This window comes from Neolamprologus brichardi, chromosome 12, assembly GCF_056152115.1.
Source record: "Neolamprologus brichardi isolate AB-2024 chromosome 12, ASM5615211v1, whole genome shotgun sequence".
Taxonomy (NCBI): domain Eukaryota; kingdom Metazoa; phylum Chordata; class Actinopteri; order Cichliformes; family Cichlidae; genus Neolamprologus; species Neolamprologus brichardi.
This window is the reverse complement of record NC_142115.1, coordinates 36147136-36162909: the sequence shown is the minus strand read 5'-3', so window position 1 is coordinate 36162909 and position 15774 is coordinate 36147136. Positions and strand designations below refer to the sequence as shown.

General features: G+C 41.3%; 1 protein-coding gene across 1 annotated transcript in view; it reads left to right on the top strand.

Annotated features, from left to right (window-relative positions):
• Window positions 1-15095, top strand: part of slc39a14 (solute carrier family 39 member 14) — a 30718-nt gene extending 15623 nt beyond the window's left edge. The window contains exons 5-10 of the mRNA XM_087849495.1: window positions 5412-5581; window positions 6938-7060; window positions 9928-10101; window positions 10326-10560; window positions 10767-10951; window positions 11885-15095. Of these exons, the coding sequence (XP_087705621.1) occupies window positions 5412-5581; window positions 6938-7060; window positions 9928-10101; window positions 10326-10560; window positions 10767-10951; window positions 11885-12037 (1040 nt within the window). The 3' untranslated portion in view covers window positions 12038-15095. The remainder of the gene's footprint in view (window positions 1-5411; window positions 5582-6937; window positions 7061-9927; window positions 10102-10325; window positions 10561-10766; window positions 10952-11884) is intronic.
• Window positions 15096-15774: the final 679 nt, after the last annotated feature.

Below are 15774 nucleotides of genomic sequence, written 5' to 3'. Positions count from 1 at the left end.
ACACACCCAGCAGGATGTTTTAAGCCTGAGAGCCGCTTTGACGTGCACATTCTGTCAGAAATGCTGAATTCAGTGCAGGCTGCTGTTTAAAGAGAAAAAGAAAAACCTTTGAGTCTTCATGAAGTAAAACTAAATTGGCTCTGGAGTGCGTGGCTGGTATAAAAAGCAAGCTAATCACAGACTTGGAGGTTTTGGTTAAGTCATGTGATATTTTGTGCTCAAGGCCTCAAGATCATCGGTTCAGAAAAGTCCAAAACATTTGAGCTTCAGCTAAAAGAAAAACAACAGCTTTCTTTATGCAGGCAAAGACTTTGGGCTTGAATCTTGTGCTGTAGCCGGTTTCCTTATTTATTTCATCCTTGACAGGTGAAGAAGAAATGGCCCCAGAGCTGTGGCTCTATTTCTCACTCTCCACTGACAAATTTGTTTTCCTTATCAGGCTCTCATGGCTTCAGCTCACTTCACACTTTCCTCTTTAGGCAGCTTATTTTGGCTTGAGAGATGTTTTCCTAGCTGGAGGTTTACGGGCATCAGAGAGGAAATTTAATAACCTTTTCTTTTCTCATTATGTGAATAATCCAGCTTTACCCAAGGACTCACATTAGCACTGATATGCTGCTAATAGACATGAAATAATGATCCTTTTTTAACCAGATACTTGTTTTAATGAAGTTTGATGACATTCTCTTTATTCTGCTGCTTATGTTCTTAACCGCGTGTCCAGCAGCTGTGTTTAAATGGTTTTTGACTCGTCTGCACGGCTCTTGTACACCGTGAACATTTCTCAATAGTCTTGAGCCTCTTTTTAAAGAAAGACACTCTAGACAGCAGTAATGGAGACAATTTGCAAACATGGAATTTGCAGGTTATTCACCAGCCACTTGTACTCCATCTCAACTGATTGTTAACAAATATTTAATCACCTGGTCACATGGCAGTAACTCAGAGATGTAGACATGCTCAGTACAGCCTGCTGACGTCAGAACCAACCATCAGATAGAGTAGGATTTAGAGATTTAGGTGACTGATAGGAAAAATATCCAAAAAAGAGAAAATATGAAGTGAGTGGCACGTCTCTGGGAAGAAATGTTTTGTTGATACCAGAAATCAGAGAGTGGCCACACAGCTTAGAGCTGCAAGTAAGTCAACAGTAACTCAAATAACCACTGGTCGCAACCAAGGTCTGCAGAAAAGCATCTATAAACTCACAACATGTTGATCCTTGAAGCAGATGCACTACAGCAGCAGGAGACAACATCAGGTGTTGTTCCTGTCAGCTCAGTCCAGGAAACTGAGGCTACAGTTCACAGGTATCATCAAAACTAGTTGTTTGGGGTATATTTTCTCACTTTGTTCTCCTTAGTACCAAAGGAGCATTGGTTAAACTCAACAGCCAACCCGAGTATTGTCGCTGACCTCGTCCAACCCTTTTAATAAAAGATTCCAAGAGGTCAGTTTTCCGGTTCACAACATCAGATCCTCTCAGACTGGCTCAGATGGCCTCCACAGTCACCTGACCGCCGCACCTTTGGGGATGTGCTGGAACAGCAGATTCACATCACTGTGTGATATTATCATGTTGTTATGAACCAAAATCTCAGAGAAAGCATGAAGCGTGAAGGGCAACACTGAAGGGAAACCAACCCAACCCAGCACTGGAAGACGTAGCTAATAAAGTGTCAGGTGTGTGAGACCAAAAGACGCAAAACTTAGCAGGGATGCAAAGTCAGCAAATCAATTTCCCATTGGAGACAATAAAGTTCCCATTGAACATAATAACCAATATCAAGTCAGTGATGGGAATGTTTTCTGTACCAGAGCTACTGCAGGTCCATTAGTCACTGGAAACACTAAATAATAATGATGAAATATAAAACAGTGGGGAAACAAACAGTTTTGCTATTGAGTCAGAAACCACAGAGTGTTTCACCATCGTTTCATCAGAAAGAGGAAACAATTCAAACTCATCTAAACAGCTCAAAGACATCTGGCTCTGTATTCTCTAAAATTCTGTTTGAGTTTCTGATGTCGTTCAAATGTTTAGGATAAAGTTCCCATGCTTCAGAGCTGAGCTGGACGCTGCTTTTGGGAAACTACTGTCAGCTTCTGATCTGCATGCAGCAGATTTTCTTTGAGGAAATACTTTTTGAAATATGATCTGATTATCCTTTCTTTTGTATCCAGTTTAGTAACATGACGGGATGCTGATTTCCATTTTTTACTATTTCTGATCTGATACAATCTCACGTTTTTCTCCTCTTTGTGCATTTTTTTAACATTATTAAATGTTTCTTTTCCTCAGCTGTACTCATCTTCCTTCATCACCATTGTTGCTCATCTGTTTACTTGTTTTTTCCTCAGTTGAGAAGTTGTCTCACATCATCCAAAAACTGTGTTTTGCAGGATATGGAAAATCTAACCAATGGCTACTTCCTTTTATTCTTCATGTACTTAAATTGTTTGATTTGACTGCTTTCTAGAGTCCAGGTGGAGTAAAGCTGCAACGTATCACAATATAATAACTAAAACTAAAGAAGGGAACAAAGTGGATTAAACTGCAGGATTTCTGTGGTGCATGCTTCTAGCTGATTCAGCTGTCTGTGCAGCCGGTTTTGCTGCATACAGTCATATGAAAAATAAAATGCATCTGCTTTTAGCTCTCTTGGTTTTACGTATCAGGTCAGAGTTGAAAAAATCATCTGGTCCTTACGAGTTCCAAATGTCAGTACAATCTCATATGAACAATAACACGCGACATATTATACTGTCATATTTTTATCTGACAAAACAAAGTCAAATCCAAAAGCAGCGAGTGGAAACTCTAAATGCACCCAATGATTCAATAGCTTGGAGAAGCACCTTTAAACAGCAGCACCTTGAAGTAATGGTTTCGTCTCTCACAGGACTTTTGGCCACTTTTCTTTACAAAGTTGCTTCATCTCATTGATGTTTGCACGCGTTGTTCTTTAAATTCGCTGCTGATGTTTTTTAACGCCCACCTGAACGCTCCAAACCAGCAAACTGCCAAAATGTCTGGTTGTATCGAGCTGGTTAAACTGGCTGATGAACGAGTAATCGTGTGCCTTTGAATAGCAGCGCCTGGCTGCAGGAAGCAGGAAGGGTTTTAAAAAACTGTTAAAGAAATAACGACACAGTGTAATATGTTGTGCGCTGTTGTTCATTTGAGGCTGTATTTAAATGACTGGAAGACCTTCTAAGGATCAGATGATTTTCTTTTTTAATTATATATATATATATATATATATATATATATATATATATATATATATATATATATATATATATATATATATATATATATATATATATATATATATATATATATATATATATATATATACTTAAACCTTAAAACTGAAAGATGGTGTTATTTCTTTCATATGACTGTTTGATACCAGATTTGATCTGACAGCTAATAGGCTGATGCTATCGTATGGATTTGTTGGAATAATGAGACTTTGTCACCTCTGCAGTGATGGAAAGTCTACTGCCGTTGGCATGAACGTCAAAGTAGCTGCTGATCTTGCAGACATAAGACACTCACACAACAGTTAACTCACATCCAGCAGCCGGAGCCCACGTGATGTTGTTGTTGTTGTTGTTTTTAATGCTTGACCTGTATGATTGAATCTGGCTGACGTTCTCTTTTATCCACAGCTTAAGCTGCATTTATAGATGGATGACTGCACGTTATTCACAGTGCTCTGTTTTAACGTTGTACCTTCCTGTTACTCCAACTCCAGTTTGGGGCTTTTCTTTCTTAAGTGTGACAATCATCAATGTCTCCGCCCTGACCGGAGTTTTCATCGTGCCCCTGATGAAGTCGCGCTTCGGGAAATACGCACTCACCTATTTCATCGCGCTTGCCATTGGCACGCTGTTCTCCACTGCCATCCTGCAGCTGCTGCCAGAGGTTTGACATCGGGACATGCATGCATGCAGACCGTTGACTTTCATACACTCATACAAAGATTACGCTCTCCTTCGTTCATGGCATTGCCATCAAGAATCAATCAGTACTTTCCACCCGACCCTCTCATAACGAGCTGGTGTAATAAATGCTTATAGTCTGTAATTAATGCTTTTCATGGCTTCGTTAAAAATACCAAAAACAGCCGATTGTGAGGGGTTTGGTAGGAAACTTGGAAACGGTCTGACCTGCGGTCGTTTACGGCACTTTGGCCGAGCTCGCCATTGTCTCTGTGTTCATAACTCTTTCCTGTTCCTGACTTTGTTTCCTTTCTGTGGCTTTCTCGGGCACTGTGGAATTTGCTCTGATCTCATTGCAGCCCCAGTCGTGTGTGTGTGTGTGTGTGTGTGTGTGTGTGTGTGTGTGTGTGTGTGTGTGTGTGTGTGTGTGTGTGTGTGTGTGTGTGTCTGTCTGTGTCTGTGTGTGTGTGTGTGTGTGTACCTGTGTCTGTAGCTCTCCTGCTACTGAGATCTAGGCCACCTATGTTGTTTAACTGAGGACAGAATTTCTGTTCTGATGCTAGAAAAGCTGTACAGACCTGAAACATGGTTTTAGTCACTGTTTAGGGGGAGGAGGGTTCATGTGTTTCACTGTGTGTAACAGAGCCCTGGGAAATGGAGCACTGCACCCTTAAAGTGTCCTTCAAATTGAAATGTGACCCCTTGTTAGCATTGCTCCTTCTGCTACGAGTGCGCTATTTAAAGTTCGTTTGCCCCCTTTTGTCTCTGCAGTGTTTAGCCTGAGGCTATGACAGTGGTACAGACACACCTGAGCAGATCATAACAACCGTGTGTGTGTAGACATCTTTGTGAGGACAGAAAATTGGCATGCCGCTATACTTGTGGGGACAAAAACCCACAAGTTTGAAGGCAGTTTTGAGGCTCAAAATGTGGTTTTAGTGTCAGGGTTACAGTTAGGTCAGGGTTTAGGCTGAGGGTTAGGGTTTAGGGTTTGGGTTTAGGCTGAGGGTTAGGGTTAGGAATTAGTTTTTGATGGTTAGGGTAAGCAGCTAGGGAAAGCATGTCAATTAGATGTCCTCACTAAGATATGAAAACGAGAGTGTGTGTGTGAATGCTTTGGAGTAAACTATAATGACGTCTTCTTTTTATCGGTGGAAATGAGGAACTGGTGATTATCTTCAAATACGAGTAAAAGGTGGTCTCACTTGAGCTGTTTTCAGCGGATTATCGGCTCGCTGTTCCTGAAAATCCTTTCATGTCTCTTTTTTCTCAGGATGATTTCATGTAATTGTTCCTTTCCAGGGAGTTAACTGCTTGGTCTTCGCTCCTTTTTTAAAACTCATGATGTCGGTTAACACACTGGTCATTAATCCAACAAGATTATTTCCAAACTGATTACCTCTCTCTCTCTCTCTCTCTCTCTCTCTCTCCTTCCCCCTTCTTTCTCCTGTGTTAATCAGTTTGGGGCTATGGGATCCTATGCGTGACACTGATCTCTCTGTGCTCGCTGGTCGGGGCGTGCGTCGTGCCCTTCATGAAGAAAACCTTTTACAAGCGACTGCTGCTCTACTTCATAGCCCTGGCCATTGGCACTCTCTACTCCAACGCCCTGTTTCAGCTCATCCCAGAGGTAGTGTTGGTGCTGCTGAGGCTCAGTTTGCTGCAGTGCATTTTTAGCAGGGCTGCTGTGTAGTTCCTGGAAAGAACAGTGAATATATATATAAGCATTTGGAAATACAGTTAGGTCCATGTTTGTTTGTTTTTTAAATTTCATCTCATTTAATTTTCATCTCTGCCCTACATGCCCAACAAGCACGGGCATGTAGGGCTGCCAGTGGAAGTGGGTCACTAGAGTTTTTTCTCAGTTCTGTGTGCTGGGCTGTACTCTCTGCTCATATTACTAAAAGGTTTCTCCAAAAGTCTCCCAAGAGTTTCTCAAGGCAAAAAAATAATCTATATATTAGATATTCTTCAGTGGACGAGTCAGTCAGCTGATCTCAACCCAGTGAGGCAGTTTTCAGTTTCTAGTCTTTACATTTAAAATGTTGTAGTTTTAAGCGACTACATAGAAAAATAACTGTAATTCCTAAACAGTTAATGCTTGAATTAAAGCTGAAACTCTGCATTTAAATCACATTTTGATGAATTTAAAATCCGCTGTGGTGATGTACAAGGACAAAATGATAAACTGTCATTGTTCAAAACCTTGTGCACATGTATTTATGTGCACTAGTTATTTTTTTCTCATTTCACTTAATGTGAGACAAATCACAGTTTCAGTGAGTAGGATGAGTTTTTATTGTACAACAGAATAATCTGCTTTAAAGTTTATAGTCACCATAGACAGTAAAGCATTAAGAAAAATCACCAGTTTTTTGATTGGAAATTACATTAATAGTCTAAATTGTCTTGCAGACATCAATCAGCTGTGAGTCGGTCCTCACTTAAATTCAACTAAATTAATGAGATTTTTGCAAGAAACACAAAGGACAGTGATTCAGGGCCTCTGATCCTGATTCGGGGGCCTCTTATCCTGATTCGGGGGCCTCTTATCCTGATCGGGGGCCTCTTATCCTGATCAGGGGCCCTGAGATCCTGATCGGGGGCCTCAGATCCTGATCGGGGGCCTCAGATCCTGATCGGGGGCCTCAGATCCTGATCGGGAGCCCTCGGATCCTGATCGGGAGCCCTGAGATCCTGATCGGGGGCCCTCGGATCCTGATCGGGGGCCCTCGGATCCTGATCGGGGGCCCTCGGATCCTGATCGGGGGCCTCAGATCCTGATCGGGGGCCTCAGATCCTGATCGGGAGCCCTCGGATCCTGATCGGGGGCCTCGGATCCTGATACGGGGGCCCTCGGATCCTGATCGGGGCCCTGGGATCCTGATCGGGGCCCTCTGATCCTGAACCACTGCCCTTCATGAAAGCATTCTTTATTGCACCACATTGCTGCACGTGTTAACATCATCTTCTTCCTGCATGCTAGGCCTTTGGATTTGACCCAATGGTCGATTTCTACGTGTCCAAGTCCACCGTGGTGTTTGGAGGCTTTTATCTCTTCTTCTTCACTGAAAAAGTTCTCAAAGTGCTCCTAAAGCAAAAGAACGGGGTGAGTGTATACCAAGAGTGATACAAACTGACTTCATGTGTTTTATTTTATTGTTAGATAGTGGCTGTTAGATATTCTCTCCACCTGCTGAAGCCACAAAGCGTGTTCCAACCAGTCACCAAGATTACAAAACGTACGTGCAAATGTTGAGTAAGAGTAATTATTTTCAAATGTGGTTCACGGTGTGTTGCAAAAGCCTGGACTGTGTTGACTAACACAGAGGTTTGCACAGTCACGGTCTGGAGTTGATGCCAGAGGCGCTGCTAGTTTACATTATGCACTGTAGTCTCTGTACACACTGTACTAAAGTGAAAAATGAGACACCTGAAAATGTTCTCGTGACCTTTAGACATAAATAGGAAGGCGAGGTGAACTGAACGTTCTTGTTTTTCGTGACTTTGACGAATAATTTAATCACTCAAAAGAGGATTTTGCTGACAGACATTTGTGTTTTTGCCTTCATCGTGGAGATGAGATCGATAGAGACGTTTAAAAAAAGAAAGAAAGAAAAAGAGCCAATCATTTAACTCCACATACGTAAACGGCCAATGAGGCACCACATAGGGTGTCATGGACATTTGGTCATGTGACATATTCCCAGTCATTGGTGCTGACAAAGGGGAGCGACCAATAGAAATCCTTGATGGTGAAATATGTGGTCTGTAAACTGGAGAAGTGCAACTGCTCAGAAACATCCACTTAAAAAGACATTTTAAAAAATAAATGAAAATATTTGGAATGAATCATTTATTACCTGTGTCATGTGTTAGAAGATGCCTGATAAAGGGCTCTCCGAAAAGGTAAATAAAATATTTGAATTTCTGTAGAAGCTCACAGAGAGGTCGTAGTTCACACCACCTGGAACTTCATCCACTGAGATCATAGAGAAATATAACATAATTGAACAATTTCAAAGGTGTGGTTTGAAAACCGTTATTAACCTGCAGCAACCTGGAGAACATGCCAGCTGTGGAAACCCACTGGAGCAAGAGAGCGGCTTCACTTATCGATCTGAAACTTTCATGGAGGCAGGTATATATTATTACTTTTCTGCCGCAGAACAACTGCAGCAGAAAAGTTTTATTCGGCAGTGAGGAGAAGAACTTAGGTCAGACACACATGGGTGTTTAAACAGTGAGCTGGTTAGTTTATCAGGTGAAATTATATAAATTAACAGCTTCAGTCACTCAGATGTCGCTGCTAATTAAATATCAGTTATTAAATATGTTGAGCTACCTGCGACCGCTTTCACCATCTTGTTCTTTTACACATTGTTTTGTGAAAACAGTAAAATATTTGAAAGATTAACACCATAAACTCAAATACACAAAGCTTGTTTTCTATATATATGCATACCTATATAAGCTAGGGCTGCCACGATTAGTCGACTAGTCACGATTACGTCGACTATCAAAATGGTCGACGACTAATTTAATAGTCGACGTGTCGTTTGAAGCTTTGTAAGATCCCAAAAGACGCAGGAATAAGTAGTAGGATTTAAGAGTGTAATAACGGACTGAAACAGAAGATGGCAGCACTGCATGTACAAGGATGCCAGCTGCCGTTAAACACCAAAGAAGAAGAAACTGTGTCCCAGAATTCATAGAGCGGCCCAGCTCAGTTTACAACAATGGCGGCAGCTAGTTAGTTTTAATAAACTAACCAGCTCTTATTATTCTTTCTGGGTCACAAAATAAACGTTTAACATATTTTCAGGCGAGAATGTAGCTGTGTGAACTTCAAATATCTGCTCAGTTTATCAAGACGCCACATATTTTCAAAAGCGCTCCCACGTTTTCGACGTCTGTTACCCACTAGCTCGATAGCTAGCCGGGGGCTAGGCTCACTAGAGCCGTGAGAACAGCGGACTCTGGCAAATCGTTTTTAAACCCACCGCTGTCTTTCGCTACTCAGGTTAAACATGATATATAAGTCAAATTTAATAAACTATCATCTTGTCTTTATTTTTAGTTAGCACATACCTTAAACACTTAAAGCTGTAAGCTAAAGATAGTTATATAAGAGCATATGCATACTAGTGCGATAAGCTGTATGTTTTATGTTGAATGGATGCATGATCTGATTAGTCAATGAATCGCAAAAATAATCGCCGACTAGTCAACTATCAAAATAATCGTTTGTGGCAGCCCTAATATAAACTATAGACACTGAATATTGCAGCCAGTGCTGTGGTGTGATTGTGTGCAGCATGTGTTTGTATTTCAAAGTTCTCCATTATAAAAAGATACAGCAGGGTGTCCTGTTATCAGCTCTTACAAATTAAATTCCTTAAACCCGAAAAGCCTCAGTGGATACTTTAACGGTTTCAGTGTTAAAAATAATAACTCATCTTTGCACAGATGCAGCACTCGTTTTGTAGATTTTCCTCAATTTTAAATCTAAAATTTTAAATGACAAGCCAATAAAAGAAACTGTGGGGTGTGATTGTGGGACCGTTGCTCCACCTTGTGGTTGCTCTTTTTCAGTCCAACCTAGTTAACTGCTAACAATTTTACGAGCTGAAGGAGCTCCAGATCTGGTGTCGTGTCCTTGAGTGAAACAGTGACTTTGTGCTGTGGTTTACTCACGACTTTGTTGCACACTTTTGAGCAGATTTCATTCCTCGTTGGGTTTGCAGACAGAACTCGACCTCACTGAGTCACTGAAGGAGAAAATGGTTAAAATCACATGGTCGGCCTTTTCAGCTGTTCAGTCCCAGCAAATATGACAAAAGCAAAACTTTTAAGTCACATCTCTTATCTGCACCTCCTCTGAACCAGACGCTGAGGTTATTTCACCTGTCAGGAAGATGCTGCTCACAATAAGTCTATCAGAATGTGCTGAGTTTTTTCCCGCCTGTCTCTCAGAGCCATGGCCACAGCCACTACCCCGGTGCAGATCATTACTCAACCCCTGACAGGGATTTGGAGGAGGGGGAGAAGGAGAAGCTGCAGCAGAACGGAGAAGCCAGCAGCCTGGCTCTGGGCAAAGTGGACGCAGGGGAGGGCGAGCTCATGCTCAGCCCTGCACAGACTCCACAGGTATGGATGTAACAGCTCAAAGAGCAGCTTGTCTGCTAGACTTTTAAAAGAAGAGGAACGCAGAAAAAATAGGAATTAACTTTTGTATATGTGGACAGTGTCAGTTTATGACTGGAGGTTCACACCTAAAAACAACAAAATCACTCTTGTTGAAATAATCAGATCGAAACAAATTTAACTCACAAGGTGGGAACCGCCAATTTCTCTCCCTCTGCTCCTTCCAGGACTCTCAGAGTCCAGACAGCGGTGGACGGTCAGGCACCAGTGGTGGCGGCTGCTATTGGCTGAAGGGGACGACCTACTCTGATATCGGCACGCTGGCCTGGATGATCACACTGAGCGACGGCCTGCACAACTTTATTGACGGCTTGGCCATCGGGGCCTCGTTCACCGCCTCTGTTTTCCAGGGCATCAGCACCTCGGTGGCGATCCTGTGCGAGGAGTTCCCCCATGAGCTGGGTGAGTGAGGGCGGACTCTGAGCGGGCGGGTGTCCCTAATGCTGAGATAATCAGGCTGCAAGCTTAACCCCAGCTACTTTCCTTTTGGCCTTTAGTATAAGAACATTTCTTAATGAATTTACTGGATGTGTTTTGTTTGCTGTCCCAAAACAAACTACTTGAAACGTCAGCTGTTCTGACTCTGCTGCATGTTTTCCTGCTGCCAGGAGACTTTGTGATCCTGCTGAACGCCGGCATGAGCATACAGCAGGCTCTCTTCTTTAACTTCCTGTCGGCCTGCTGCTGCTACCTGGGCATGGGCTTTGGCATCCTGGCCGGTAACAGCTTCTCTCCCAACTGGATCTTCGCCCTGGCAGGAGGAATGTTCCTCTACATCGCTCTGGCAGACATGGTCAGTGATTTGTGAACTATGAGATTAAATCAACACACATGGGTCTCTTGAGGTAGTGGGCTTTTTAAATATGTTCTCGTGTTGCTGTTTAGTTGGTTATGCTGAGAAATAAAAATACTCAACAAGTAAAAATCCAATCAGAAGTACAGAATTTATTTGTAGCAGTAAAAGTCTTTTTTAGATTCTCTGTCAGACACTGTACAGGATGTCCAAGAGTCATATTTCAAAGAAAGAAACATAATGTTTTTAAACTATGTAATAAACTTAAAAGGTACCTAATGAAATAAATTATTTGTACTATACAGTCTGTGCACTGATTGGTAGTCAGTTTGTTTTTGCAGTTTTGATGTTACATCCTTCACATTAGGTTGTGTTAATATATTTATCATCATCAACTTTATTTATAAAGCACTTTAAAACAACCATAGCTGACACAAAGTGCTGTACATTGGAACTGTAAAATAAAATGACATGAGATATAAATAAAAACCAAATAAAAGAAGAGTGAAATCATTAATTAAATAACTACTTCAATTAAAAGAGAAACTAAGTCTCACTGAGGTTAAAAGCCAAGGAATAAAAGTGGGTTTGAAGACGTGATTTATATCGAAACATGTGCGATTAAGCTAACAGCTAACCTGAGTGCTGCTCATTTTCAGATTCACATTTTTCTCTGAAACAAGCTGTTTTTGCTCCTCCCACTCTGAGCCAGCTTTCTTCTGATTGGCTGTTTATTACAAACAGAAGGTTTGAACAGCTGGTTAGGAAAGTTCTTGTAAATATTTTATGTGTTGGACTTTGAAAGATTGAAACATTTGAATGAGGGGTAAGATAATGGAGTAGCAGTTGGTGTGACTGAGCTGAATAAGGTCGAACTGTTCTTGGTTACACGTCAGACACTTACGAAGTGACACTCTGTTTTATGTGTCACAGTTTCCCGAGATGAACGAGGTGAGTCGTGAGGAAGAGGATGCAGGCGGCAGCAGCTTCCTCCTCACCTTTGGCATCCAGAACGCCGGCCTGCTGACAGGCTTCTCCATCATGCTCCTCCTGACGACGTACTCTGGACAGATACAGCTGGGCTAGCAGCAGACTCCTCCAGGATCACCATCAGCTGCTGTTGGAGCCCAAACAAAGAGAGGCTGGCTCAAAGTTTCTCCTCTATTTTTTTCCTCCTGTTCTCATTTTTCGGGTTCGGGACTTTGGGGATTTTGGTTGTGCGGCAGGTACGCGCAATCGTCTTTTGAAGTTATACAAGAAGCTGCTTTAGTGCAGTTCCTGCATGCAGAAGGTTCAAGGTCGAGGGTTTGACGGCTCCGTCTCCTCAGCGTTTCAATCCTTTCTGCACAGCTGCCCTGAAAACGTCCTGAAACATCAACTAAAGCAGTCGCAAAAGACGCCTATACTTGATGTGCAATACACTCACCCACTCTCTCAGACTGCTCTCCAGGAGTCTTTCCTCAACCTTCATCCTCATCATCCATCCTGGTTGATGCCATTGAGCCTCCACTCAGGCCAGTTGAGATTCCTAGCGAGTGTTTATATCATGAATCCTCTGTGAAAAGCACAATCAGGTAACAGCAGCTGTACTCCAAACATCTTTGATTCCCAGGCACTACACGTCCCCTTTTTCTTTTCTCCATTCCATACCAAAAAGCAAACGTTAAAACATTTAAACTGGAATGATTCCGACTTCCAGCTGGACTTTGTTGTCTGTGAGTTGATTTTATATTTTTTTACACATGAATATTGACTTTTAAAGACCAAATATGGGCAGACCATTGAGAATGGTGAAGGGCTACGCAGTGATGTTTGGAAGCGCACGTGTCAGCCAGCCGGCCGGTAACTCCCAAAGACTCCGGGGTCAGACACGGAAAAGGGGCTAAGTGGCTTCATCCAGATCACGGCGGCAGCATTTCTCTGTAGTTTACCATCTGTGCCCTTCATTAGAATAGCAAGTGAAAAGTTTTAGCTTTTTTATTCCTTCTGATCTTGAATTCCGAGTGCAGATCTGCAGTTTTCACATATCCCATAGACTATTTTTCCCAGATTATCTATTCTTTTACGGTGTCATTGTAACAGAATACTGTAAGGTGAATCATACTGTATAACCACGCACACGTCACCTCGTCTGTGACCTTATCCGTGTTAGCGATTCAGAATTAAGAACTACGGCCAAAAGTATGTGGACAGACTCGATGCCTGTTTTTGTCGCCGGGCAGTTTTTAAAGGGGTTTTTGGCCATTTTAACCATGGAAACAGTCTGCACTGCATTTTTAACCCAATCCCACTAAGGGGAATCAAATGACATGATTACGATATTTTTAACTCAGAAACTTTCATTTCAGCATCTGCATTTTCTTTCTTATCATGTTAGTTGGTCAAAAAACAAAGATCAGCTGAAACTCAAACAAGGATGGACTTTCTTTTCTTTCTTTTTTTTACTTTGTGTGTTTCTTTTCTCATTTTTAGGTTTTTCATTAAGAAGGACTTGTCCTTATTTTCTGTTTAATGTGGCTAAAGTTGCCTGAAACCCTCTGAGCCAAAAGCTCTTAAACACTTTTACTTAAAGGGAGCTAAAACAGTTTATTTACCTTTATCTTAATGAAATATTAGTTAATTTGATCTGTGAACCTTGCACAGCAACTCTAGAGCTCAAGACTTAAAATGCATTTGGACATCAGCCCAACAGATCTTCTTTAAATGCTGAAAATTACTCATTTTACCCATTTAGTAGCATTTTGCAGACGAATAGAAAAGCTACTGCCAGCGCTGTGCAGAGGAGCTGTGTTAGCGATGGTGTGTGCAAATGTCCATCCAGTTTGATGGACACAACTACAAAACTAGAAGAGCAGAGGCTGTTGTTAGGGGCATTGGGTGTCCACATACATTTGGCCATGATGCTGTTAAAAAAAAAAAAGGTTTATGATGTAAAGGGTTAATAGTTTATTGGATGGTCGGGAGGGGGAGGGGCAGCTGTTGTGCTCCACAGCAGTGTAAGATTGTCGGGTTGTTTCTGTGTGTGTCTCACAGGTGGATTAAAAAGATTCCCCTCATCTGGACACTGACATTTCAACAGAGCTGACGTGATCCATTATGTAGCATCTTTACATACTTTTCCTAATGTGAGTGTAGATTCGAGCTGTAGAATATTATTTATTAGAGCTCGAAGCTGAAACCCGTGATAGGTTTACAATAAAGATGAAGTTGTAGTTCCAGGAAGAAGGCAAGCCATTACAAAGAGTACCCTGAGTGGTACAGCAAGTATTACTGCTGCTTGATATGTCATGTAACAGATTATTTATTGTTGCTTAAGCCATAAAATATTTATTTTATGCTTTACATCTAAGATCAAGTGTTGTGCTTAGTTTCACACCATGAGTCCAGACGGAGTTTAGTTTTTATTTAGAATAAACGGCTCAGATAGAAGCTAAACCGTCTCCGCTCTGCACATTGTTAATGCTGTGTTTAAAACTGAAGCCAGTGGATTTACAGCACACACAGACTGATAACATATCCACTCAGTTAATGCAGATAATACATTCAGAGACCAGGAGAGGTTCTTTGGAGCAGAAACAGGAACTTTACCGACCAAAAACCAGATGCAGAACACAGAAGAACACTTTATCGGGAAGTTTATTAATGCAACAGAAAGATTACGGTTAGGAGGTTGTATTGGGGGTCAGATTGCTCATGAGAGCAGGAGGGTAGAGTGTCTTACGTGTGGGATTTCTAATAAAAGTAAGGAAGCCAAAATAGGTGAGATAAATGATAAGAATTCGGCTAATTGTGAATGTGTGATGGGGCTCGGTCAGGGGCTGTGAGCAGGAAAAAGCAGGGAATTATAGAATTTAATAAAAACAAATACTGATATGTTCAAATTAGAGCTGCAGCATAGTGATGGAGAAGACAAGAAAGCAAGAGGGAGGACAGAAGAGATGAATCTATGAGGAGCTGACCCTCGAACCAACCGACTGACAGAGGATGGACTTTCTGGCCATTTTAATATTTACAGCGCTCTCGCAGACTTGTAAAGGATCATTTTGAAAAGTATTGTATCTAATTTCATGTATGAGAATCCTCGTTAGCCTTCTGTGTGTGTCATGGAGATTGTTTTTATATATAAATTTCATTTTCCAAGAAATTGTATTTGTTGAAGTGTCATCATTGATTATACTGTGCTTGATTTTTGGTTCATTTTTCACCAGTTTAATTAGAAGTGACCAGGCTGAGTCATTTATATGAATAAATATAGTATCTCTTTTTTTTTTTTTTTTAAAATTTGGACTTTTCCCACCGCTGCTGAAGCCTTGAGGCTGATACTAAAAGCCCAAAGTGAGGATGAAAACAGCTCACTGGATGTAGCTTCAGTTTCTATTTGTGTAAAAATGATTAAAAGCCATAATTAGTTTGTCATAGATAAAGCAAACAGTAAAGCTATGATAAACACAAACTGAGCCTTTAAGAGAGTATTTGTGTATACAATAGTGAGCCAGCTTGATTGCTTCAGTATTAAGCAATGTTATGAAATGCTCTTTGTCCTCAGATTACCAAGTTTCCCACTTTTAACAGGTTGTGTTACTTGGAAGAATATGTTTATTAGAGGTTCTTCATTCTTGGAGAAATGTACTATTCAGCAAATATCATGAAAGCATTAAGATGACAAATACTGCAGCAGATGGGATTCAGGCTACTGGAGTGGATGTTCAAACAGTTCTCTAATAACAAAGAAAGCATTCAAATTTTATCGTTCTTGAGGAAAAGAAGGTCGCCTTTGACCGGGAAACCACAATGAAGCTGATTATGCTTTGCACATTAGTTTT